This window comes from Leucopleurus acutus, assembly GCF_964270905.1.
Source record: "Leucopleurus acutus genome assembly, chromosome: 18".
In the NCBI taxonomy this organism is placed as follows: domain Eukaryota; kingdom Metazoa; phylum Chordata; class Mammalia; order Artiodactyla; family Delphinidae; genus Leucopleurus; species Leucopleurus acutus.
In genome coordinates, this window is record NC_139160.1 from 78,182,314 (window position 1) to 78,209,261 (window position 26,948).

The following is a 26,948-nucleotide window of genomic DNA, read 5'->3' on the forward strand; positions in this document are numbered from 1 at the left end:
CTGACAGGTGCCGACGGAATAAACACAATCACACACGTTACATATATATTATCAGTGTCTCAGGTAAAAATATATATTTAGAAACACGAAGAGCTAGACTTGAAGAGCTACGTTACAGAATGACAAATTGCTCCCGGCTGGAGTGTGGAGGGTGGCGGCCCGATGCCCTGAAGGCTGGTCAGCCCTGCGCCAACAGCCGGGCCCGGCAACGCTCCCTCAGCCTGGCGATGCTGGCCCTGGACAGGCTCCCAGGCTCCGAGAAGATTTTCTGGAACAGAAAGGGATTAGTTTAGATCCCGCAATGCGTTTCCCCTTCCTGCCCCTGGTAAAGGCTGGGCTGAGGCCCGTTGGTCAGTGAGCGAAGGAAGGTCACCTGTTTCCATCACTTTTTAAAACCGAAAGGATGTTAGTGACAGAATAACTCAACCATCAGCCCAGACGCTGCCCGCAGAGTCTGCGGCTTCCCCATGCGGCCAGTCGGCCAGCCGCGGCGCTGGGAACGCACAGCCCCTTTGACCTTCACCCCAGGAGGGCAGGGGCCTGGGGAGCCCGGTGGGGCGGCCGGAGTTTGGAGCAGAGAAGGGTTTACTGCGGGGCCGAGCGAGCAGAATGGGCGGCTTGTGCCCCCAAAAGGCCCAAACTCCCGGAAGGGTTTCAGCAAAGCATTTTCAAGACCAGAGGGGGAGGGGGTCCCAGGGTGTGTGATCAGCTCTGCACAGTTCTCTGGTTGACAGTGAGGTCACAGGGTCACATTAGCAATCCTCAGGCGCCACAAGGGCTGGGGGCCACACTCCTTGGTGGGTTTAGCATCTGAAAAACTCAGGAAACGTGCGTGAGATACGACTGTCTGGGTACTTCAGAGGAGCCACAGCAGAGGAGATGGGGGAGGGGTCTGCCCCGGGAAGGCCCACAGGGTCTTGCTTCGTTACACTTGGGTCACGTTTAGTACTTTAAAACTTTTGAATCCAATCCATAAAATGTCTCAGATTCTGAAGTCTGAGGCTCTGAGCTCCTGGAATTAATTGAACGTCGTGTCCAATTTTCATTCTTTGGGTGTTTCTTTGTTTTTGTGGTAAAACCCACATACTGGGTTGGCCAAAAAGTGCCTTCGGTTTTTAAGTAAAAATAAAAGACGTTTTTCATTTTCACCAAGAACTTTATTGAACAATGTATTCACCCTTTTGTTCCGCTACCTTCTGCCATTTTCCAGGCAACTTCATAATTCCTTCTTCCCCAAACTTTTACTTTTCTGAGCAAAGAACTGTCCCAGGTGCCTCTTACAGTCTTTCAGGGAATTGAATTTTTTTCCATTAAGAGAATTTTGTAAAGACCAAAATAAATGGAAATCCGAAGATGTAACATCTGGTGAATACCGAGGATGAATCAGAACTTACAAACTGTAACAAGCTGTAACAGCTTTTGCCTGGTCATTAAAGAAACATGCGGTCTTGCGTTATCCTGATGGAAGATTATGTGTTGTTTTCTGTTGACTAATTCTGGACGCTTTTCATCGAGTGCTGCTTTCAGTTGGTCTCATTGGGAGCAGTACTTGTTGGAATTAATCGTTTGGTTTCCTGGAAGGAGCTCATAACAGAGGACTCCCTTCCAATCCCACTATATACACAGCATCACCTTCTCTGGATGAACACTGGCCTTTCGAGTGGTTGGTGATGGTTCATTTCACTTGCCCCACAATCTCTTCCATTCCACATTATTGTACAGTATCCACTTTTCATCGCCCATCACAATTTGTTTTAAAAACGGAACGTTTTCATTACGTTTCCGTAGAGAATTGCATGTGGAAATATGGTCAAGAAGGTTTTTTTTTCGCTTAACTTATGTGGAACCCGAACATCAAAGCAATTAACATAACCAAGCTGGTTCAAATGATTTACGTTTGATTTGGAGATTTTGAGTATGTCTGCTATCTTCCACGTGGTAAAACATTGATTGTTCACAATTAATGTCTCGATTTGATCGCTATCAACTTCAACTGGTCTACTCGACTGTGGAACATCGTCCAGCGAGAAATCTCCAGCACAAAACTTCACAAACCACTTTTGGCACGTTCCAGCAGTCACAGCACCTTCTCCATACACTGCACAAATCTCTTTGCATTTTGGTTGCGTTTTTACCTTTATTGAAGTAATAAAGTGTAATATGCTGAAAATGTTGTTTTCCTTCCATCTTCAATATTAAAATGGTTACACAAAAATTCACCAATTTTGATGTCTTTTCTTAAAAGGATGCTGATATGATAGCAGTCACAATACAATCTAACAAAATTGTGTTTTTTTTTAAACACGTCTTTATTGGAGTATAACTGCTTCACAATACTGCGCTAGCCTCTGTCGCACAACAAAATGAATCAGCCATATGCATACATACATCCCCATATCCCCTTCCTCTTGCGTCTCCCTCCCACCCTCCCTATCCCACCCCTCTATGTGGTCGCAAAGCACCAAGCTGATCTCCCTGTGCTATGCGGCTGCTTCCCACTAGCTGTCTGGTTTACATTTAGTAGTGTATATATGTCCATGCCACTCTCTCACTTTGCCCCAGCTTCCCCTCCCCATCCCCCGCCTTGTCCTCAAGTCCATTCTCTCTGTCTACATCTTTATTCCTGCTCTGCCATTAGATTCATCAACACCATTTTTTTTTTTTTAGATTCCATATACATGCGTTAGCGTACGGTATTTGTTTTTCTCTTTCTGACTTACTTCACTCTGTGTGACAGACTCTAGGTGCATCCACCTCACTACAAATAGCTCAATTTCATTCTTTTTATGGCTGAGTAATATTCCATTGTATATATGTGACACATCTTCTTTATCCATTCATCTGTCGATGGACATTTAGGTTGGTTCCATGTCCTGGCTATTGCAAATAGTGCTGCAGTGAACACTGTGGTACATGTCTCTTTTTGAATTATGGTTTTCTCAGGGTATATGCCCAGTAGTGGGATTGCTAGGTCATATGGTAGTTCTATTTTTAGTTTTTTAAGGACCCTCCATACTGTTCTCCATAGTGACTATATCAATTTACATTCCCACCAACAGTGCAGGAGGGTTCCCTTTTCTCCACACCCTCTCCAGCATTTACTGTTTCTAGATTTTTTGACGATGGCCATTCTGACTGGTGTGAGGTGATACCTCATTGTAGTTTTGATTTGCGTTTCTCTAATAATTAGTGATGTTGAGCATCTTTTCATGTGTCTTTTGGCCATCTGTACGTCTTCTTTGGTGAAATGTCTATTTAGGTCTTTTGCCCAATTTTTAATTGGGTTGTTTGTTTTTCTGAAATTGAGCTCCATGAGCTGTTTATATATTTTGGAGATTAATCCTTTGTCCGTTGTTTCATTTGCAAATGTTTTCTCCCATTCTGAGGGTTGTCTTTTCGTCTTGTTTATGGTTTCCTTTGCTGTGCAAAAGCTTTTAATTCAGTCCCATTTGTTTATTTTTGGTTTTATTTTCATTACTCTAGGAGGTGAGTCAAAAAAGATCTTGCTGTGGTTTATATCAGAGAGTGTTTTTCCTATGTTTTCCTCTAAGAGTTTTATAGTGTCTGGTCTTACATTTAGGTCTTTAATCCATTTGAAGTTTATTTTTGTGTATGGTGTTAGGGAGTGTTCTAATTTCATTCTTTTACATGTAGCTGTCCAGTTTTCCCAGCACCACTTATTGAAGAGGCTGTCTGTTCTCCATTGTATGTTCTTGCCTCCTTTGCCGTAAATTAGGTGCCCATATGTGGGTGGGTTTATCTCTGGGCTTTCTATCCTGTACCATTGATCTATATTTCTGTTTTTGTGCCAGTACCATACTGTCTTGATTACTGTAGCTTTGTAGTATAGTCTGAAGTCAGGGAGTCTGATTCCTCCAGCTCCGTTTTTCGTTCTCAAGGTTGCTTTGGTAATTCAGGGTCTTTTGTGTTTCCATAAGAATTGTAAAATTTTTTGTTCTAATTCTGTAAAGAATGCCATTGGTAATTTGATAGGGACTGCATTGAATCTGCAGATTGCTTTGGGTAGCATAGTCATTTTCACACAATATTGATTCTTCCAATCCAAGAACACTGTATATTTCTCCACCTGTTTATGTCATCTTTGATTTCTTTCATCAGTGTTTTATAAAGTTTTCTGAGTACAAATCTTTCGCCTCCTTAGGTAGGTTTATTCCTAGGTATTTTATTCTTTTTGTTGCGATGGTGAATGGGAATGTTTCCTTAATTTCTCTTTCTTATTTTTCATTGTTAGTGTATAGGAATGCCAGAGATTTGTGTGCATTAATTTTGTATCCTGCAACCTTACCGAATTCATTGATTAGTTCTAGTAGTTTTCTGGTGGCATCTTTAGGATTCTCTATGTATAGTATCATGTCATCTGCAAACAGTGACAGTTTTACTTCTTTTCCAATTTGTATTCCTTTTCTTTCTTTCTCTTCTCTAATTGCTGTGGCTAGGACTTCCAAAACTCTGTTGAACAAAATTGTTTTGAATGAAGTTAAAGACAACTAAGTGCTACTAGAGCCATCTTACGGAGAAAACGACGAACCTCTTGGCCCACCCAATAATTTACATCCTAGCCACTCCAGGTGTGTGGCTGGGTGGTGTAAGCTATGTTCACATGTTGGGCATCAGATCTCCAGAACCTTCTCATCTTCCCAAACCCAACTCTGTCCCCAGCACCCCACTTCTGTCTCTATGAATCTGACTCCTCCAGGGGCCTCACATATGTGCAATCAGACAGTTTTTGTCCTTTTGTGACAAATTACCAAGCATAATGTCCTCCAGGTTCATCCACATGGTAGCAGGTATCAGGACCTTCCTTTTCGAGGCTGGATAAAATCCCGCTGCATGGATGGACCATGTCTTGTTTATCCATGCATCTGTATGGGCATTCAGGTTGTTTCCATGCCTTGGCTATTGTGATGCTGCAGTGAACGTGGGCGGGCTGGGGTCTCTTAGAGACCCTGATTTCATTTCCTTTGGATAGGTGCCCAGTAGTGGGATTGCTGGATCTTATGGTAGTTCTATTTTTAGTCTTGTGAGGACCTCCATACTGTTTTTCACAGTGCCTGCACCAATTTACATTCCCACCAACAATGTGTGAATAGGGTTCCCTTTTCTCCACATCCTCGCCAACATTTGTTACTTGTGGTCTTTTTGATGGCGGCCATTCTGCCAGGTGTGAGGCGACAGCTCATCGTGGTTTTGACTTGCATTTCCTTGATGACGAGTGATACTGAGCATCTTTTCTTGTACCTGCTGGCTACCTGTGTGTCTTTTTTGGATAGGATCTACTCAGGCCCTCTGCCCATTTAAAACTTTTTTTTAAAACATTTTGGCCACGCTGCACGGCATGTGGGATCTTAGCTCCCTGACCAGGGATCAAAACTGTGCCCCCTGCATTAGAAGCGTGGAGTTTTAAGCACTGGACCGCCAGTGAAGTCCCTCTGCCCATTTTTCTTTTTCTTTTTTAAAAATTTATTTATTTATTGCTGTGTTGGGTCTTCGTTGCGGTGCGCGGGCTTCTCTTGTTGTGCAGCACGAGCTCTAGGTACGTGGGCTTCAGTAGTTGTGGTACGTGGGCTCAGTAGTTGCGGCTCGCAGGCTCTAGAGCGCAGGCTCAGTAGTTGTGGCGCATGGGCTTAGCTGCTCCGCGGCATGTGGGGTCTTCCCAGACCAGGGCTCGAACCCGTGTCCCCTGACCACTGCACCACCAGAGAAATCCGCTCTGCCCATTTTTAAATGTAATTCCTTGGCTCCTTGTTGTGCTGTGGTCTCCGTGTGTCTGGATGTTGACCGCTTAGCAGCCGTGGTTTGCACGGTCTCTCCTGTTCTGTGAGTTCCCTCTTCACTCTGCTGCTGGTGTCCGCTGCTGCACAGAAGCCCTGATTTTGCCTTTGCCCTTCCTGCGTGGGCTCTTTTCATTTTGACTCTGCCCGCAGCAGCTCGGAAGCCGGTCGGGGCCGTCGGTGAGCACACTAAGCAAGGAAGAAACCAGATTCGAGAAGTGGAAGCAGGAAGGGACTCAGACTTGCTTCCAGTAACAGAGAAACTGCTTCACAAGGAGGAGGAGAGAAGGTGCCTGGGGGGCGGGGTGGGAGCACCTGGGAGCCAGTTCTGAGAACAGACTCTTCAGATGCGTTCAGCTGTCCTTCCCGTTACGTTGCTCTCAGCTGCCAATGAGATCACGGCTTTCATTCTCAAGGAAATTCTAGATGTTCTCACACAGGATTTCAGAGAGGTTTGACCTATGAACTGCAGTATTGCTGAAATGCATATACAACTTTGTAGCGACCCCTGAGAAAATAAGACCAGGGCCACCTCCCCGCCAGCACCCCACAATGGCCACACCTGTCGTGGGCAGACACATGTCTTTACGCAGTGGCTTTTCTGCCGTGTGGGGAGACCACCCCGCCAATCCTCTGTGTCCACTCAGCTCACAGGACCCAGAACACCTTGAGCTGGAACACCGGCCACACCCGCCGTGGACACACGTCCGCCCTCAGCCATCACACAAGTAGGCCAGGCGCCCACACTAACTGAGCACCTACTGCGTGCGGGGCCCTGCTCCACAGACAGACTCGCACCACCTCGGAAGCATCAGCCCGAGTCCAAGGGCCGGACGCCAAACTCGCACTGACTCTATTTGTGCCAAAGTCCAGGAGGCCGAGCCACGGGGACAGAGCAGGGCATTAGCTGGGGCTGGGGCGCCCTTTGGGGAGAAGAAAACGCCCGAGCCCAGGGACGCAGCTGCACCACCCGCTGCGTGGAAGGCACTGAAGAGCTCTGAAATCTCCAGGTAAAGGGTGAATTGTACCAGGGCCTTCACTCACTGAAACCAAACACCTAAACAGCCCTAGGCTGCAGGATGGCCTCGTACCCTGGGGCGCGGGGGAGGGGGCACGCCATCAGTGCAGCTGTTTCAAACTGGAAGCTGAAGAACACGACGGGCCGGGCGTCTGGGCCAGTGCTCCCCCCTCCCAGGGTCACTCCAGGCCTGGGCTTCGCCCCCCATCCCAGTGTCCCAGTGTCCCTGTAAACCCCGCCCCCCTGGGCCTGTCGGACGCAGCATCCACTTCGATCACTCAGGTGATCTGAGCTGTCCACACGGCCTGCGCCAGGCCCGGGACCCAGCGGGGAGGGACAGACAGGCGTGACCCCACCAAGGCCGGAGAGAAGTCAACAGGCGTAGGGCTGAACAGAAATGGGGGGCCCGGTGTAGACCGGGTCATCGGGAAAGCCTGGGATGGGGGCGGTCACCTCCCAGGCCCGGGAGAAACCAAGGTGTGGATGTGACGGGGCTCCCTGGGGGGCCCCAGGTGGCACCCGGCCCCACCCCTGGGCTGACGGCGCAGGAGGGGAGCAAGGGTTAGCACCCTGGATCTGCTGGGCACCCCGGGCTCCAGGAGAAGCTGGCCTGGAAGGGCTGGAGCCCCTCCCTGGGCTGCTTAGGGGGGAGGGCCGGGCAGCCCGCGCAGGGAGGCGGCAGGGCGCTGACACCCACCCGCATGAAGGTGTGGCATTCGGTCACGAAGCTCCCTCTGGTGATGTCCTTGAACTTCTCGCAGATGTCGGGGACGCTGGTGGCTTCCAAGATCAAGGCCTGATGTTCCTTGATGAGGGTCAGAGCCACCCGGAAGATGATCTTAGAGCCCTCGTTGAACAGACAATCCCAGATGCGAAGCACGGTCTGCAGAGGAAGAGACAGCGGGTCAGCGCGTGGCCGCCTAGTCGGCCCCAGTCCGAGCCAGGCGCCCTCACCTCCACGGGCAGGACGTCCACAAACAGGCAGATGAACCAGCGCGACACGACCAGGGTCCACAGCAGGCCATGACTGTCCATCAGGGCCGCCACCGCCGGCAGCTTGGTCCTTACCAGCTCCCCGAGGACCTCCTGGTCCGTCTTCAGGCCCAGCATCGAGGGGCTGTAGTAATCTGCACGGGGACAGGGGAGAAGCGGGGACGTGGACCCCACAAACCATAGCCCCTGACACCCGTGACCCTCGTTCCCCCTGAGCCGTGAGGGGGGCCACGCCCAGCGACCCTTTCCAGAGGGTGACCCAGGGCAAGGTCCCAGCCACAGGGATGCAGGAACTTCTGGGAGCAATGCCCAGAGTGGGGCCCCGGCTCCCAGCACTCTGGACAGCAGTGCCCCGCTGGGCATCCGTCACCACCTGATGGAAAGCAGGGACGTTTGCAACCCAAGATCAGGCAGCCAACAGTGGGGGCAACCAAGTGTCCGCTGACGGATGGACGGGAAAACCGAACGTGTGAGCGTCCTGGCACCCCCCCCAAAGTGTCCTGGGCACCCCCCCACACACTCTTGTGTCACGTGTCCTATTTTCCTCTCATGGAAAAGATGCAGGTGAACGTTACAGGAGAGCATCAGACAGACCAATGCTTCCAACTGCGTGACTGTCTTTTGAATGGACACTTTCTTGCCAAGGAAATTTCTAGCTTAATGTCATGTATTATAAGACATGACAGCTTAAACTTTGCTGTAAAAACAGGAATAAAATAAAATAATAAAACAGGGGGTCTTTCCTGGTGGCGCAGAGGTTAAGAATCCACCTGCCAAGGCAGGGGACACGGGTTCAAGCCCTGCCCGGGAAGATCCCACATGCTGTGGAGCAACTAAGCCCGTGTGTCACAACTATTGAGCCTGCACTCTACAGACCGTGAGCCACAACTACTGAGCCCACGTGCCACAACTACTGAGCCCACATACCACAACTACTGAGCCTGTGCTCTAGAGCCCGCGAGCCACAACTACTGAGCCCGCAGGCCACACTACTGAAGCCCACGTGCCCAGAGCCCGTGCTTCACAACAAGAGAAGCCACGGCAATGAGAAGCCCGCGCACCGCAATGAAGAGTAGCCCCTGCTCGCCACAACTAGAGAAAAGCCCACGCGCAGCAACGAAGACCCAACACAGCCAAAAATAAATAAATAAAAATTTTAAAAAATAGTAAAATAGGAAAACTTGGTATGCGTTCTGTGCCCGCTGCCACACACAGTTTGGTCATTCACCACAGCAAAGGGAAAGACGTTCTTGTTAATTAAGTATTTGGGTTAAAATAGAATCATTATGAGTATCGACACGACATCAGTCAAACCACTGGTTTTCAGAGCGCGTGCACACGCTAAACCATGCTCAGTACTAAAGACCCCAGAAATCAGTTACTAGAAGCCTGTTCAGTTATAAATACCTGGGACTGAAGCTTCCTTCCCTCCCATACCCTCCTCTCACTTCTGTTCCTAAACCCTAGGGCCGCTGGCTGTCCTGTCCTCTCAACTAGCAGCGCTCTGGCTCTGGTCCCGGGGGCGAGGGGCAGGCTCCGCTTCCCGTCCTGCAGGGTGCTGAGCTGTCTCAGGAGAGCGCGGCAGAGACAGCGGATTTGCGGAGCCGTGAGCACAGCACGGCCTCGTTCTCGGTTACAGACAGGCTTAGGGCAGCTCCCAAAATAGTCAAGGTCACACCCCACACCCGCCACAGGCCTGAGCCAGCCACAGGAGGGTCGCTGACGCCCCCGTGCCCCCGTTTGCCGTGAGCCACTGATGGCGAACCCCACGGGCCAGGCCCCGCATGCAGCCCCCCTCAGCCTGGCCGGCCTGTGCACAGATGCCAAGGACCTTCTCCCCGAGCCAGGCCACTCCCGGGGTCGCCTCACTTTGCAAACAGCCCAACGGCTGTGTCAGCACGTGGAGAGGGGAGCGCTGCTGCAGGGGCAGGTGGGCCCGGGGGGCCCGGGTACTGTCGCCCCCACAATGAGCCCTGCCCGCCCTTGTCTGGGCCACGCCTTCTGGCTTCAGCAGGGCTGCTCCCGGGAGGGGCAATCGTCGCCCGGCTCTCCTGTGTCTCAAGGGGAAACGGGTCAGACCAGCTCTCAGGACGCAAGCGTGTTCGTTCATAAGTGGGCTGACTCATCACCAATGTGACACCCCGAGCTGGCCCGGCCCATCCCACCCCCCGTCCCTTCTCTGCAGGCTCGGCAGTCTGAGGGCAGATAGGGTAGGGGTTCCCCAGAGGAAGAGACCCAGACATAACTATCTTGACGTAAAAGAAGCCATTTTCGGTCTGGGCCATCCTGTGATCTAAGCCCGGCCACGATGCCCCGTCCTTGCAGAAGGATGGGCCCATTTCCACTGTAGTTTAGTTTGACTGAACCTAATAATCATCAGAAATGACATTTTATGGTCTTAAAATAAGTCCGTGCGACGCACCACCCCCGGGGGCAACCTGTTGCGTTTCTGTTTCTCTAGGTCGGCCCTTACGGCCTCTGTTGATCTCGGTCCCGCTGCTGTGTCGCCACCAGGCTTCCCCAAACCCCCGAAGAGCCCCTGGGATTGGTCATGGTGGGAACGTTCATCAAAATGCAGCCTCTGACCTAACTGAGCAAACGGTGACCACGAAGCCGTGTTGGCATTTTGTCTGGAAGCCTGTCCATCTTCTCCCCGAGAGCTGTTCAGGCTCCGCCATGAAGCCGGGGCAGCTGCCCCTCTCCGTCCTCCGTCCCCGCGGGCGGCATCCCCCCAGCCCTTGCTAACAGCGGCGCAAGCCCGAGGAGAGGGCCCCTCTTCATGGCACCGCCCAGGCTCACCTCCTGGGGGCCCAGAGCTGTGGATCTGAGCCCAGGCCTCCGTGCTGCCGTCCGTGAAGGGGACTCAGTGATTGATGTGTGGTGTGGCCGCTCCACGGACCAGACGAGAGCGGGTGCAGGCGAGCCTGGAGCCTGGACGGGCCCCGGCCGCCCTCGCATCCGAACACGCAGCCTCCAGGACGGGCGGCTGCTCTCCCGGGTGGTCCTGGGGGAGGCGGGCACAGCAGACAAGACCACCAGGGCTCGTCACGTGGGCAGCCGGAGCCCGTCCACAGTCACCAGGACTTTGCCAGCGGCTGGACCAAGCACCACCATCGCGGCTGTGGGGGGTCACATCTGCCCAAGTCCTCTCCCACCCCAGACGGCTCCGGCCACTTCTTGTCCCAAAGGGACCCTACTCTGCAGCTCACCGTCTACGCGGCGCATCACAGAAACCGGTGGTGGTTTATTCACTAAAACAATTAACATTCAGTAATAAACAGAAAAGTAGAACTGCACGAGAGGAACGATCTTCACCTCGAAAGCAGTAGCCACAACAGCTGACGGTCACTGTGCCCATGGCCATTCACGAGCCCAGCAATGAAGGCTACAGAAGCCCGGCCGCTCGCCGGTCTGCTCACTACGGCCGCGACAGTCCCCACGGTCCAAACGCCAGCGGCGCAGACCCGGACGAGGAGCTCAGAGCCCGCTCGGCCACGGCCGGGCCCCGAGACGCATCGCCGCCTGCCGGGACCTGCATCTATCGCGCTCCTATCTCAACTCAACTGCAAGAAGGTTTTCGACCTCGACCCTCAGACAGTTCCTTCCGTTTCGTCACGTCTTGACTTGTCAGTGACATCGTTTCGGCAACACCAGAAAGCGACAGTTCCGCTCTTACCGCGAGGACTCAACGTACCCGGGAGTATTCTGCCAACAAGGGCGTCCAACAGCCAAAAGGACTCCTCTTCACTCCTTGTCACCAGAATCAGATAGCCCGCTAGAAAGTTCATTCCCTGAAATTAGACAAAAGAACCAAAGGAACTCACTGAGGTCGGGACCACCCGCAGACTCTGTAATCGCCCGGCTAACGGCTAACTTTCCGTGTCCCTGGCTCTTCCCTAAAGCTTGCCTGATTCCGGAACGACCCTTCAGTGGAGCTACGGCGTCCGAGGCTCTGCCGTCTAGCGACACGTGTAGCTGGGCCCATGACTCCTGACTTAGAGCAGGCCAGGGCCTCATGTGCATTAAACTATTGGGGGGAAACTACACCAGTGATCACACTTCCTAAGAGCGGTAAGGCGCGTGGTCTGACGCTCGGGGACGTTGAAGTGGAATCTCGTGATAGAGCCCATTTGGGGAAATTCAGGGGGCATAGCGCCAAGGGGGCAGACGCTGCCATGTACACACAGTTCAGGACCCTCAGCCGCCAGGGGCGGGTGGACCGAGCGCCGCGTCAGCGCCCCTCCTGCGAGGCTGGGTTTCAGGTGACTTCCACTTTCTTCTTTGCTGCTTCTCTACAACTTCTAAAATAAACACGTATTTCTCTAGCAATAAGGGGAAAATCCAGCTCTCGTCAACCAACAAGTTGAATTTGGACCCAGACACACCCCCCACAGAGGCTACGGGTCACCAGCGAGACAGCCACGGAGAAGCCAGCTCCCCGACCCCCGGCCCTCGGACTCCTGCCTGCGGGGCTGAGACACGATCGACTCCTGTCCTGTGCGCCTCTCAGCCGGCGGCACAATGTCACGGCACCCACAGGAAGCTCATACGTGTGTGTGTGTGTGTGTGTGTGTGTGTGTGTGTGTGTGTGTGTGTGTGTGTGTGTACATACATGCGTGTATTTCCATCAGGCTCATGTTTAAAATTGTGTGGGTTATTTTTTAACCCTATTTTTAAGACCCACAAGAACAGCAGCTAGAATAATCTAAGGACAGTTTCTCAGCTGCCCTGTCTCCCCGACTCCTGAAGGCCAGCTCCTGCCCCAGGACAGGACGTTAAGGGCAGTCGTAACAAGTGACAGCGACAGGGATTACCTCGGAAGAACAGATCCGCCCAGCTGCGTCTTTCCCGCGTGTACCCGCTGCGGAACAGCGGCCTGAAAACAACCTGGGGATCACACCGGCCGCTCTGTGAATGGTGTCCTCACGTGTCTTTGCTGCTGGTCTTTTCAAAGCTCCTGCCTCACTCCTTCCCACAACCCCCCGTCCCCCCGGAGCCGAGGCCACACCACGTGCCGTCCACATGGGACACGAGCTGCCGGGGCCACCCCGAGTAGGCATCCGTGTCCCCTGCCCCCGGCCCGGCACTCGTGGTCCCAGCCCTGGAGCCACCAGGGGCCGTAGGTGCTACCGCCCAGGGCCTGTCTTCCTCTCGGGGACGCTTTGGCCTGGCCTCCGGCTCGGGGGGCACAGAGGCCTCACACGCAGGGACAGGAGCCCCCCAGCCGCAGCCCCTGGCCCCTGCCCACACCCGCCGGGACCCGGCAGCCTCCGGAGTGCACGGCGGGAGGGTGCGGTCCCTTCGCCTCCCGACCCAGCTCCCCTCGCTTTCCAGGCCGTGAACACTGTCCCTTCGATGCTCCAGAAGGAGAGTCTCCAGGGAGGAATGAGAACTGATTCCTGCCACCTGATGGGCAGCTCTGCGCAGCAGGAAGCACGACCCCTGTCACCTCCCACTGCCGGCTGATCCGGCTTCCGGAGACAGCCTCGAAGGGCTGGTCCACCGCACGCGTGCACGCTCAGACACACACACACATGCCCAGCATCTGCACCAGGACGAGAGGATGCTGGTCACCGCAGCCCGTGTTCACTCAGCTGCTTCCCCCTCCCCCCGCCCCGTCTCCGTGGCTGGCACTGCTGGGAGACGGTGAAGTCCCAGCCTGTGTCTGGGAGGACCTGGCAGCCCAGGACCAGGCTGACATCCCTGCCGGGGCTGCAGGCGCCGGGGGCTCACCTGGCAGTAGCCCACGCCACGGTTGTGGTGCCCGTAGGCCAGCAGCACGTTGTACAGGGTCCTCTGCAAGCAGGGGTCCGAGCCCTTCCGGAACCGCACGTTGTCAGGGAAGGTCCTGTTCATGTCTGTGAGGAAATCCGCGGCGCAGGCCGCTCAGGGCTGGGGACAGAGACGGCTCTGCGACGGACCCGGACCCTTCCTGACCTCCACCATCAGCCGGCCTTGGGGGCGCAGAGGCGGCCCCCCGGGGCCCCTGTCCCGTGGCAGCCCGGCCCGGGGACACAGGTGGGCACAGCAGCCCTTCCTCTGGAGTCAGCAAGGACGACAGAGCGGGATCCTTGGATAAGGCCGGGCTGCTCGGGCCCTGGCGGTTCCTGCCATCCCCGCGCCCCCCGCTTAGCCGGGGATGAGGTGGGTGACAGGTGAACAGGTTACATAAAACTTCGGAGAATTTTCCCAGTTCTGAAGACTGAACACATAAGGAGGCAGGACACCCTGAGATTCCCGTTTAGAGAGAAACAGACAAAAGGGAAAACTGAGCCCGAGATAAGCTCATCGCCGCCGGCTTCTGTCTGCAGGACAGTCCGGCCGCCTCTTGCTGCTGCTTGGCCCCCCTCCCCGCCCGGGCCGGACGCCTGCCTTAAGGAGCTGCGATCCTGTGAAGCGAGGACGCGGGCAGAGCAAGGAGGGCGGGGGTCAACTAACAACCGCTGGCCCTGCTTGGATCAGAGCAATGGTGTCCACGTGACAGCGGGACTCTCGGACACAGCTGACGGCTGGAGGCCTCCCCACTGCTGCAGGAATTCTGCCCCCGGGCTCTGGCCCAGGCCCGGGCTCTGCCCACGAAAACCAGCGCTGAGCCGAACAGCACGCTGCCTGCCTCAAAGCACGTAAGTTTTCATTGTATGTTTTTTACAAAGAAGAGTTTTTTCCTGGAATTCTGAACCTTCCAAACACTGGCATCCACCACAGGGAATTGTGTGCTTTTCACTAATTCAGACTAGAGTGATCAGTGCTCGCTACTACATAATGTCTTCTATGATGAGACGTTTCTCCGTGTTTTGAAATCTCTCTGCGCCTACCCCACTGCCATGCTAGAGGCAGACGCAGCGGGACGTTTGGTCTGCACTTCCGTGGCACAAAGCACCCGCTCTGTCCCTATAAAACGACTGATCCAGACCCTTCAAATATAGACCTAGAATCGTCACAGGACCCAGCAATTCCACTTCTGCGCATGTACCCAAAACACTGAAAGCAGGGTCTCAAAGAATTACTTGCACACCCCCGTTCGTGCAGCATAACTCACAGTGGCCAGAGGCTGGAAGCAGACCAAGCGTCCGTGGACAGATGATGGGTAAACATAGCGCAGTCTCTACACATAACAGAACGTTGTTCAGCCTCAGAAAGGAAGGGAATCCCGACACACGCTCAACGTGGGTGAACCTTGAGGCCAAACCTCGAGGCCATTACGCTCAGTGAAATAAGCCGGACGCTAAAGGACAAATACTGTGTCATTCCAGCCATATGAAGTCCCTAGAGGCGTCAAATTCGTAGAGGCAGAGAGTGGATGGCGGGAGGCGGGGGAGGGGATGGGGAGTTAGTGTTTAATGGGGACAGAGATTCAGTTTGGAAAGACAGAAAGGTCAATTTTATGTATCCAAAAACTCTGCACTAAATAGATCCTTTAAAATTCATTTTTCAAACGAACAGCCACTTTCTACTTTATTTAACACGATCGGCCTTCGCTTGGACCTGAGGTCTCTTCCCACCCTGAATCAGCACATCTGGCCCTGCGGAAGGACCCCCGCACGTGTGCCCGCAGGGCCATGGCAGCATCTGTTCTGAGCCCTTTGGCCGGGGTTTGCCGTGGCATCAGGGTGCAGCCAGCAGGCTCAGCGCCCCAGTGCTCCCCACCCCGTCTCCAGCTCTCACGCTGGGGACACACCACTTTCTCAACGTTACAAGTCAGTCCAACCTCTCTGACGTTTAAAGTAATCAAATTTTTTAAATGAAGTATTTGTGTTTAAATCTGTAGTTCTCAAAAGCTATTACAGTCAGAGAGGCAGATGTATTTCCTAAAAATCTAATTATTCAATCCAGGTTAAACATTTCTTTGAGTACTTTGAACTTTGAAGAGCCTGGACACTCAGAGTGTGACATAAAGAGAGGTCTCTGGTGTGTGGCTTCCTGCACGCACGCAGCTGTGTCTGCGAGTCCGCGGGGGTCACCCAGCCCACGTCCCTCCTGTACTGACTGCTAGCTCAGCGGCCTCGCGTTCCTGGAGGGATTCTTCTCAGAAATGTGGTCTTTCTGGCACCATTTTCCTTACCACCTAGCTAGACACACAAATATTTCCTGAGCCAGCTCAAATCACTCTCCTCCCCTCGTGACTGCCTGAGTTTTGATTTTCCTTTCAGAAAACTGAAATCAGCTTTAACCACGTAACTTTCCTCATCAACATCACAGCATCACCGGGTGCTAACACAGTTTCCTTCTGGGGGTGGCGCCCAGCCCCCATATCCCGGGGGACGGACCCCGTGCGTCACCTGTCCTGATGGCCTCCTCCAGGCTGTCATCCTTCTCTCCCTGGAGGAGATGGAGGTAGTAGCCGGGGTTCTGGTCCATCTGGGCCTGGGCTCCGCTCACCCCCATCCAGACGCGGGCCCGGTGCTCCAGCGGGACGCCCTTCCGGATGTAGCGCTTCACTGAAACGGAGGGAAGGGGCAGCTTTACCCAGACCGCTGGGCGCTTCCCGAGGCCAGAAACCACAGAGTTTGCTTCTGGCTCTCGCCGAAATCATTCAATCAGACATAAAAAAAGGTGCAAGGCTTCCCTGGTGGCGCAGTGGTTGAGAGTTCGCCTGCCGATGCAGGGGGCGCGGGTTCGTGCCCCGGTCCGGGAAGATCCCACATGCCGCAGAGCGGCTGGGCCCGTGAGCCATGGCCGCTGAGCCTGCGCGTCCGGAGCCTGTGCTCCGCAACAGGAGAGGCCACAACAGTGAGAGGCCCGCGTACCGCAAAAAAAAAAAAAAAAAAAAAAAAAAGGTGCAAAACTTCACGCACCTCCACCAAATTGATACATGCGCTCGTTACAGAATTCCGTTCTCCGTCCCCAAGCTAAGCACAGTCCGGAGGCTGCAGCAGCCCTGGTACCTCTAGCTCGCTGTCAGCACAAGAATACGGGCTGTGAGGGTCACCTCCATTCCCCACCCTGCCCGCTCCTCGGCCTGTGCCGGATGCTGAGGCACCAGCCGTATTTAACAGAAAAAGGTTATAGGCTGTGGTCAAGAAAAGCAGCATCGCTAAAATCTTGTCACTCAAACTGACGGTCACCTGTACGGGAGCATCTGAAAAGAGGCTTCCCGGAGGCCATGCCTCGAGCACTGCCTGCTCCTGGGAGGGCGTGTGGGACAGGAAACGCACGGCAAACGTGTGCAGAAGGATGCGGGATGACGAGGGATGCCCGGAGGAAGGAAAGGACAGATTTTAACACCATCCGCCAAAGGCAAAGAAAACTCGAGAAACCCTTTGCCAGTTTAGAAGCATGTCGTAGGATCGCGTCTGGGCCAGACCGTCTTGGCCAGCGTGGCTTGGTCTGGTCATTCTGTTATGGGGACGTGACGTTTTGAAGTCTACCCTCCAACTTAGTACGATTTACAGGAGCCCTCAGGGGTCAGCGTGACCAGCCGCACCCAGAGGGAATTAATCCTCTTCACGCAACAGCAAGGGGACGGACAGGTCAGGCCTAACTTGGGAAGGGGCCATTCCCACTGAGACGGAGCAAAAGGAAAGGACACGCAGAAATCAACAGTAACTCCACGTATGAACAGCAAACCGCTGAAATAAAAACACTGAGACAGTATCACTTACGATAGCACCAAAAATGAAAGGAGAAATATTTAGGTATAAATCTAACAAAACATCCGCAAAGAGAAATCAGAGAACTACATCAACGGAGAGAGACGCCAATACACCTTCAGGGTCCCTCCCGCTGCCCTGTAGCTGCCGCCACACCCACCCAGGCCTCTGCCGACGTCCAGGCCTGCAGGTCAGCTGCCCAGGATCGCGCAGGAGGGGCTCCTGAAGGCGACCGACTGTTCTGAACCTCACCTGCGGCGGGGATTACCTAACTGCATTTGTCTACACTCACAGACCTGTACGCCAAGAAGAGCGAATGTCACTGCAAAGTTTTTAAAATTAATATAAAGTATAAAAAGGAAAGCGCACACTGGTTAAACCCCTCACACTGTGCCTCATCAGCCCCAACCTTGAGTAGGGCCTCAGTCTCTTAACCTGTGAAATGGCACAAAGCACAGCCCAGTGCCTGAAATACAGTCAGGACTCGGGGCTCTCGGCTGCCTTAAGAGCAGTAACGACACCCAGAAGTTTCAGAGAATAAAGGCTTCTGTTATTTTCGTTGTTTGTTATCTGAATTTACTAAGTTTCCTTGGAAGAGAAAGGAAACGGTTTTCCCATCCTCAGAGACTGACGCTTCCCCAAGGGCAGGGCTAACCCATGCGTCCTCCTGGACATTTGGAGGAGTGTAAAATATACGGTAAAAACCGCAAAGAATTAACTCCCAGCTGTCTGTCCCCAAAAAGTTCAGCAGATTCCCAGGCTTTTTATATTTGTCTTTAAAATATGTTTTGCAACTTCATTCTCATTTAGATGGTGCTAATACCCTAGCCCACCAGGCAGGAGACACAGAAGAAGCAAACGGGACGGAGCTTTTCCCTCACCAAGTGCCTTTACACCAAGGCGGAAAGGAACGTAAAGGCAGCTTCCAGGTCGAGCACTGAGAGCAAGCGATCTCAGGCTCCCGGTGGATACTCGCCACAGACAAAGAAAAAGAAGAAGAAAAGCTTCATCGTATCCATCGCTAGCGTCCTCAAGCAGGGTGAGTTTCAGCTGTCATCTGAAGACTTGCTGGATGCCAGGATTCGTGGGTAATCGTGTGACTGGAGACAAGACCGAAGTCCTCTCAAAAAAAGAGAACGAACACAGTAGGACCCAAAAAGCCAGAAACGGTGAAGGCACGAGAGTAAAGGTGGTCTTCGGGCGTGCTTGCTGGTGTCAGGGGCAGGGCTCCAAACGCGGCTGCCTGGCTCTGACCGTGCAAGCTGGGTCCCACAGCCCTCACACGGCCTCCCCTCCCTGGGATGCCACACCCCCGACGACACCACGGCCAGCCCGGAACGTCTGGCAGGAAAAAACTGGATGTCCATTTCCTGGATCACACGTCCACTGCTGTCTACGCCGACTGCCCCTCCCTCGGAGCCCTGTGGGTGCTGCAGCCTCCCCGGCCGTCACACCCGGAAGCCACACCAGCTCCAGTGGCAACGCCCTGGCCCACAGAACCCTGCGAGCCCACATGCCTCTCGCTGGATTTCCTGAAAGAACTTCAGGTCACTATGCTCTCTGGTTCAGCTCGACGGTGAACCCCGTCCCCAGGCCAAAGGCTCACCAGGGATCAAGTATATTCGCTCCTAAACCTGTACGCCAAGTATACTTGCTGCCATGATCAGACAGTTTAACGAAGGTTGCATATATTTTTTTTTAATTAAAGCAAAAGGGCTTCCCTGGTGGCGCAGTGGTTGAGAGTCCGCCTGCCGATGCAGGGGACACGGGTTCGTGCCCCGGTCCGGGAAGATCCCACATGCCGTGGAGCGGCTGGGCCCGTGAGCCATGGCCGCTGAGCCTGCGCGTCCGGAGCCTGTGCTCCGCGACGGGAGAGGCCACAACAGTGAGAGGCCGCGTACCACAAAAAAAAAAAAAAAAAAAAATTAAAGCAGAAAAAGAAATAATTGTTACTTCAATAAAAGCAAGTTAAATTTTCAGAAAAAGTTGATAAGTGCTCCAAAAGGCAAACAAAACAAAACAAAACCTTTAAATCAGACAACCTCAAAAGTCGAGGAAAAGACTAGAGATCTGGAAGGATTCTGCACTCAGAGTGCTGTTACTCCCGATCCACCTGGAAAAAAAGACCCCGACACTGGAAAATAGATACAACGCGTTAAGTACGGCGCCGGCAGGAAAGATACAGAATTGGTGGACCCTCCCTATTCAAAGAAAAGATGACAGGATAGAATCAAAGGACAAAATCAAAGAGGAATAAACATGCATGTGTGTTTCATATAAAAACAAAGGCTCATGCGCACATGTACATCTTGCCATGATTCTCTGCGTTAACTGACCTGTGGGTCAGCTGGACCCCTGGCTCTAGGTTGGACAGGAAGTCTTCTCCTGCATTAAAAAGCAAACGACAGCCCGAGAGTACGCCCTGTTCCTGGGGGGACGTGGGACGGTCGCCAGCGGTCACCTCTACGGGAGACTGGGGCCTGGGCAGCAGAGAAACTCAATTCAATTCACATCTTTTAGTGTGATCACGATGTTTTCCCATGTGCAAAACTTAAGTTTATTTTTATATATTTGTGCGTAACGTTTAAAAACAAATCAAAAGGGAAAAACTGAAGCCGAGGTCTGCTGGAAACACGTTAACACCAGCAGCAACGCAGGGATGGACCTCGGCGTACAATCATGCAGGATATTAGCTTCGGGGTCTGGAAAGCAAGAAGGGTCAACCTTTGAGGTCCCTTCAGGCTGATGATTATATGAAACGCTAGTTTACCCATGTTTTTACTAAACACTGCCCACCAGTAACAGCCTTGAGGAGGGAGGGCCTGGTTGAGGGTGAAGCCCAGGGTGAGGCCGAGGTCCAGGTCCACCTGCCTCCACCCCCCCCCCCGTGTTAATCCCACAAGTATTTCCCAAGCATCTCCTGCGTACTGGGGCCCCTCTGGGGGCCCCTTTAAAGGCAAAAATTGACTTGTCACCCCCTTGCTTAAACACTGACTTCTCTCTGCCTGGTGGTGCAACGTGTGCCCACCTGTGACCTGGTGCAGGGCCCCTGTTCCACCGCCGGGCCCTCCTCACCACACCCCTAATACTCTGGTCACAACTCAGTACCTGGTGGCTGGGACCCCCACCCTCACCCCTTAATTGTCATTAATGTCCCATGTCAGGAAGCCCCAGCAGCCCCTCTGCCCCACATACTTGAGTTTCCTTAGCTCCCCGGGGCACATTCCTGTCCACCCCTCACCACCTGCCCGCAGGTACCCACGGTCTACCCTCTATCCACAGCGCGAGGAACACTGCAGGCAAACACTTCATTCATTCATTCAACAAACACTGAAGCAATCATCCATTCAATCCAGCCGGCAGGGAGGGGTCTTTGATCCCAGCAGGGGAAACAAAGGATAAAATAAGCAGGACCCACACCGCATAAGACAGGGAGGAACAGAAAATAGGCAAAGAAAGGACAGGAAGTGTGGGGCTGTGGGGTGAGACGGGAAAGCCTCCTGGAGGTGGCATTCCAATCCAGACCTGAAGGAGGCGAGGGCACAGCCTGGGGCTGGGGAAGAATCCAAAGGAGAGCAGGGGAAGAGGTGGGGGGGTGCAGGAAGGACCCCGCTTTCACTCTGCGGGGGTCAGGGAGAGCTCTGCCCAGAACCGCGCAAGGGCACAGCCCTGGCCACTCTCATTTGGAGGAGCAGGAAATCCACCTTCTTCTGGAAAGAAGGCCATGGTCTCCATCCATCTCAAAGGACAAGCAGGCCTCATGCCGGAGGGAAGAAAGAAGGGCCTGCACCTTGACCGTGCAGCGCCCTCACCTGCGAGCCTGCGCGGGATACGAGCCGGGCTCGCGGCAGCCTTCCCCCCCAGATCCGAGACCCGAAGGAACCCCAAGCCCTGACCCCCCCTGGCGCGCCCGTCACCCGTCGGTCGGGTCACTTGTTGCGCGCCTGGAGGATCAGGCTCCCAACTCACGTGTCACACTCTTCTGGACACCAGCGCCTCCCTTTAGCAGTCTGGACCATTTTATGGCTCTTCTGGTGAGTATCGCCAAATAGGTGGAAAAAAATTCTTCATAAGCTGCATAATCAAAGTCCTCAGGCCTTTCAAACCCGTACGGATCGATCCTACGACACAAAAAGGCCCAGAGTAAAGTTCCGCGCGCACGTGGAACGTGGGACCTGCGGCGCCCGGCGCCCGGGGCCCCCCGTGGGGGCGCGTGTTCCCCCCCACCCTCCCGGGTGCAGGAAGGGGCGGCGGGCCGAGCGCGGGCGCGTGCGCAGCGCAGGGGCCGCCCAGGGGCGCGCAGGCGCCGGGCACCACCGCCCCCGCCGGCTCCACGCCACCGGCACCCGCGCCCGCTACCCCGGGCTGGGCCAGGAGCGCCCGGGCCTCGTGCGCCTACCTGGGGACGCGGTCCCGCGCCGCCTGCGCGCGCCCCGCAGACTCCATGCCGAAAGGGGCAGGAGGGGGCGCCCGGGCCGCGGGGCCGGGGGTGCCAAGTCCACCTCCCGGGACTCGGGGCGCCTCCGGTCTTTCCGCCGGGCCGCGGGCGCCGGGAGGCGGGGCTGGCGGCGGAGGAGGGGCGGGGAAGGAGGGCGGGGGGGAGGAATGGGAATGTCAGGGGAGGGGGAGGGCGGGGGCGCGGCTGGCGCGGGAGGGACGGGGCGGGGCCCGAAGGGATGAGGGGGCGGGAGGGGCTGCACCTGCTCCTACGCCAGGAGCAGCTGGAGCCCGGAGCCTGGGAGGGAGGAGGCCGGGAGGAGCCCGAGGCCGGGAGGGAGGAGGCACGGGATGGGGGATGGTGGACCGGGGGCGGGATGGGGAGACCGGGGTGGGTGGGATTTGCGGCACCTGGGGCGGGACTGGGGACTCAACCTGGCAAGGCTGGCCGGACAGGTGCGGCGGGTACCACCCCTCATCCCCCACCCCCTGGCCTTTCGGGCCTGGAGCAAAGGTTGGAGGAGATCAATCCAGTTTGGATTCTTCTGACAGCACTCCAAACCTCAGTGCCCCGCAGGTCCAAAGGCCGGCGTTCTGACCTATGACTGCTATTTTAATGTTCTTTTTGCAGAAAAAGGTCGTCTTATTTTTTACTTGGTCTTTTTCAACCTACACTTAAGACCTGAGAGCAACACATAAACAAGTGGATTTTTTTTAATTTATTTTTTTGGCCGCGTTGGGTCTTTGTTGCTGCGCGCGGGCTTTCTCTAGTTGCTGCGAGCGGGCGCTACTCTTCCTTGTGGTGCGTGGGCTTCTCATTGCAGTGGCTTCTCTTGTTGCGGAGCACGGGCTATAGGCGCACGGGCTTCAGTAGTTGTGATTCGCGGGCTCAGTAGTTGTGGCTTGCAGGCTCTAGAGCGCAGGCTCAGCAGTTGTGGCGCACGGGCTTAGTTGCTCTGCAGCATGTGGGATCTTCCCGGGCCGGGGATCGAACCCGCGTCCCCTGCATTGGCGGGTGGATTCTTAACCACTGCGCCACCAGAGAAGCCCCAAGTAAGTGGATCTTCATCCCTGCAGCCCCACCCCCAGGGAGATCTGCCCTGTCCCTCCCCGCCTCCCCAAACCAGACTGGGGGAGGAGGTCCAGCCCCTCCACAGACACCTGCCTCCAACCCTGTCCCTGTCCCTGCCGGGACCACAACGTCCAAAGAGCTGGCTGGCTGGGGCTCCTCCAGCCCAGTTGATGGAGGGTGGGCTGGGCCCTGCAGGATTGCCATCTGGGGTGACCTGGGGTTAACAGCCCACACGTCTGCTCTGCTCCCCAAAGGGGCTCCCTCCTCCCACTGCCTCTTCCCACTTCTGCGCACATCTTGGCCGCATGAGTCACCTCTGTGCGCCGCCCGCGATTGAACAGAAATGCGATCCCAGCCTTGCGTGCCTTTTACTTTGAGGGAAACACCAGCAGATGTGAGCACCGTGGTTACCATGTTGAGTGTCCACTGTTCCCCTTGATACTGCAGGACAGCCCTGGTTTAGGACAGCATCTTTCTCGGTCCCTGTTCACCACTGCACTGTCCCCACATTTCAATATCGTGGCGTGAAAACCATGTCTAAACCGCTTTTCGTATTTGGGAGGCCATCGAGGATTTGCCCAAACTGTCATTTTGAATTTTGCCTTGGAAACGTGGTGAGGTAAAAGGGGATTTAAGATTCTTTAAATTTAAGATTTACAGCACTTTTTTAGCCTCAACCCTCCACGTGCCAAGGGTCCTTTTTAAGAAGCGGGTTCAGACCGTAGGCAGATCAGGCAAATCAGAAAAGACACCATCTCTGCAGACGTCGCGTGGCCACCCGGCTGTGCAGGGCCCACTCCACCAGGGCCTGGCAACTTCGGAGACAGTGTCTTACTGGGGATCTAGATGTACTTTCTCGTGACAAGTGCCTATAAGCCGTGGCTGGGCGTGGTGGAAACGGGATTGCCAGCATCCGCTGCAAATCTACCTGGGTTGTTGTGAACCAGCCTGGCCCTTAACACTGGTTTTTCCGGAACATTCCATCTGAGGGCTAAGCAAGGAGCCTGGAAAGTAATTTGAGGAACATACCTGTCCCTAAGCTGGGGACGTCTGTCTGCCCATTTCCATGGAAGTCTGTAGGAAATTAGTGCTCCACTGAACTTGACCCCAAATGCCCCCCAGTTGCTGGTTCTGGGGAGACTTTCCAAGCCCTCGGCTCAGTTCACAGTATCCCTTTCAAGACCCACCTCCTTGGCCCTCCCGCCAACAGGGCGCCTCCTTCTGCAGACTCCAGTCCGCAGGCAGGGTGACTTACCCTCCCACCGGCGCGGGGCGGGGGGGCCCTCGGCCCACGCGGTGCCCACCGGTGCCGGTGCCGGTCTTACAAATCATCAAGCGCCAGCCCTGCCCCGCCCCCGGCGCCCCGCCCTCCTGTCTCTGCCCCGCCCCTTTCCCTGGCAGCCGCCTCTGCCACCCTGGACAGGGCTGCTCCCAGTTTCGGCAAGTGACTCCCTGAATTCCCCACCCGTTCCGGCCTTTCTCTGGGGCCCAAACCACATTTCCTACTCCCTGTCTCCAAGAGCATGTCCGGTACGGCTGCCCTCACTCCTCTCGTGCCCCAGAGTGGCCCAGCGCGCAGCCCCGCTGGCCCAGCCCAGCAGCTCCCCTGGCCTGGCGGGCCTGGCGGGCATTTCCTGCTCCCCCTCGGCCTCGTTTCCTAACTCCTGCCCTTCTCAGGCGCTTTCCAGCCTCCGTCTCCCACTGTGTCCTCACAGCTCCCTGGTCCCGGCCCCAACAGGAAACACAGAGCACGGATACGGGCACTTGGACTTGAGTGTGCTAGCCGTACCCCCACCGAGGGCATTTGGGGCCACATGAAACGAGGGCGAGCGTTAGATAAGAGGGGGCCGCCCTCCAGGAAAGTGGAAGTGACGATCCGGGGAGAAAGTACGCGTGTCCGAGGTGGCCAGGAGGGTCCGCAGCCAGAGGGCGGTTTGAGGGCTGCTGGCCCCCGCCTCGCAGCGTCTGCCAAGCCCCCCACCTGGGAGCAGGAGGCAGCCGGACCCCTGTGTCCTCGGTGCCCCTCCATCCACCTCCAGATGCCCGGTGCCCTGAGCATCCCGGGCACGCTCACCGGCCAGATGCCCTTCCCCCACAGCCTGTGGGTGTCCACACAGGCAGGGCACGCCCAGAGGAAGGGAACCAAATTGGGCACGGCCCTTAGGGCGAGGGCATGCCTGGGCTGGGGTGCCGCCGCTCCTGGTGCCCCGCTGCCCCCCGTCAGGCCGCTTCATGAGCCTGCTCTGCAGCACTAAAGCTACCCGCCCAGGGGCCCTGGCTCCTCGGGGGAGGCTGGCCACCCCCAGCCCAGTGTCCACTCAGCACCCATCGGACGCCCCTCCTCCTGCAGGGACTCCCTGTTCTCGTCGCCTGATTGTAAGAGCTGCTGCCGTTTGAAGTAAGACGTGCCGTCAGAACTCTTAAGTTCTGGGGGTGCCGGTCCCCCCCAAGACTAATGGAAAGTCCAGGCAACGTCATCTATCACTGTGAAGACCTGAGGGTAATGAAAGGACCATGGTAACAACATCCAAACCTGGTGGTCACTGAGGGTCAGGGTGGGCCGGCCTCCAGGCACTGCGGCCTCGCCACGGGGAAGTCGGATGGACGGTCCGAATTGCAGCAGCACTGCTCACACCGTTTCCAGTAAAGTACTAAGCCCAGTTTGTTTGTTTTCTTTTGTTTTGTTTTGTTTTGTTTTGTTTTGTTTTTGCGGTACGCGGGCCTCTCACTGCTGTGGCCTCTCCTGTTGCGGAGCACAGGCTCCGGACGCACAGGCTCAGCGGCCATGGCTCACGGGCCCAGCTGCTCCGCGGCATGTGGGATCTTCCCGGACCGGGGCACGAACCCGTGTCCCCTGCATCGGCAGGTGGACTCTCAACCACTGCGCCACGAGGGAAGCCCGATAATTAGTTTTAAATGGCGCACAGTCCGCCCGCTGTGCGCCGCCTGGGCTCCTGGTCAGGGGCCACCACAGGCACAGCGGGATTAATGTGCTCAGAGGGTCCTCACAAGGCCATCCACTCCTACAGGGCTCCTACCTTTCCCGGAAAGCAAGCAGGGCCACGTGCAGAGTCATGGGTACACAATTAAGGACCTGGGGGGGCGGGGCATAGAAATGACCCACGTGGGGAGGTCTTGAGGTTTCTAGTGACCCCGCCAGATGCCCACGTCTCCCACGCAGGCCAGCAGCGAGTGCAGGAGGCCTGGGTCTCAGGGCGGTTTCATCATCATGTCCCTTCCATCCCTCCTGCCCTTTTCTTATCCCTTTGGGTGAGGTCCAGGCAGGGACCACAGCTGGCACCAGACAGTCCTAGGAACACCAGGCCACATGATCACTCTATGTGGGCCTCCCCGTGGCTGCAGGGGTGGGCACTCGGGTCCTGGAGGCTCGCCCCTTAGGTGGGGGACCCTGGCCGGGCTGTGTCACCTAGTGCGCAGAAGGGCTCAGGGAGAAAACCTCGGGCTCAGCTGGTGCTGGGGTTGCTGGCCAGTGCTGAGATGACCCCCACCCCCGGGGGCCCCGTGTGCCCCGCAGGAAGTCACATCCCTGTCTTTTGAAGAAGAAAACAGGTCTAGGGAGACGGCAGGTCCAAAGTCTCCCTGCTCGGGGCGGGGTGATTGCGGTGATTACCCCGTCGGGAGGGCGTGGTTCTAGAGCACGAAGGCAGTTAGGGCCGCTTGTCCTCACACGCCTGCTGTGTGTCTGGCCTCCCCACTCCTTGAATACCGACTTCAAGCGTCAGGCGCTTTGCAGGCTCTGGGATCGGAGGAAGCTTAAGGTCTGCTTCAGGAGACAGTTTTATGAGAGTAACCTGTAAGTAAGACACATTTTTATAATAAGATGAAATGAGCCTCTTGCGGAACAAGGGCTGTGAAGCCACCGGGCGTGTACAGAGGCCACAATAAGTTCCTGTGTTTGTTTTTCCGGCCGCGCCGTGTGGCTTGTGGCGTCTTGTTCCCCGACCAGGGATCAAACCTGGGCCCTCACTGTGACGGCACAAAGTCCCAACCACTGGACGGCCAGTGAATTCCCCACAACAAGGTTT

At 55.4% G+C, this 26,948-nt stretch overlaps 1 protein-coding gene across 3 annotated transcripts; it reads right to left on the reverse strand.

Moving 5' to 3' along the window:
- Positions 1–57: 57 nt before the first annotated feature.
- Positions 58–21,915, reverse strand: GRTP1 (growth hormone regulated TBC protein 1). 3 transcript variants are annotated; one of them, XM_082859375.1, is made up of 8 exons: positions 21,793–21,915; positions 21,363–21,514; positions 16,083–16,241; positions 13,537–13,661; positions 11,498–11,594; positions 7,771–7,937; positions 7,508–7,693; positions 58–268 (listed from the first exon to the last, which is right to left on the reverse strand). In XM_082859375.1, the coding sequence occupies exons 1-8, from the start codon at positions 21,837–21,839 to the stop codon at positions 179–181; spliced, it is 1,023 nt and encodes a 340-aa protein (XP_082715501.1). In that variant the 5' UTR covers positions 21,840–21,915; the 3' UTR covers positions 58–178. The 3 variants fall into 3 exon arrangements, with proteins under 3 accessions (XP_082715501.1, XP_082715500.1, XP_082715502.1); XM_082859374.1 differs by having other exon boundaries at positions 7,765–7,937; XM_082859376.1 differs by lacking the exons at positions 21,363–21,514; positions 21,793–21,915 and adding an exon at positions 17,554–17,616 and having other exon boundaries at positions 7,765–7,937.
- Between the last annotated feature and the right edge of the window lie 5,033 nt (positions 21,916–26,948).

Bases quoted from the DNA above. Each gene is read 5' to 3' on its own strand.
- GRTP1 (XM_082859374.1), bottom strand. From the start codon at position 21,839: ATGGAGTCTGCGGGGCGCGCGCAGGCGGCGCGGGACCGCGTCCCCAG. The intron at 7,938-11,497 runs GTACGTTGAGTC...GTCCCCGTGCAG, and splicing joins TGTTGGCAGAATACTCCCGG to ATTACTACAGCCCCTCGATG. The intron at 7,694-7,764 runs GTGAGGGCGCCT...CTTCCTCTGCAG, and splicing joins TGGACGTCCTGCCCGTGGAG to ACCGTGCTTCGCATCTGGGA.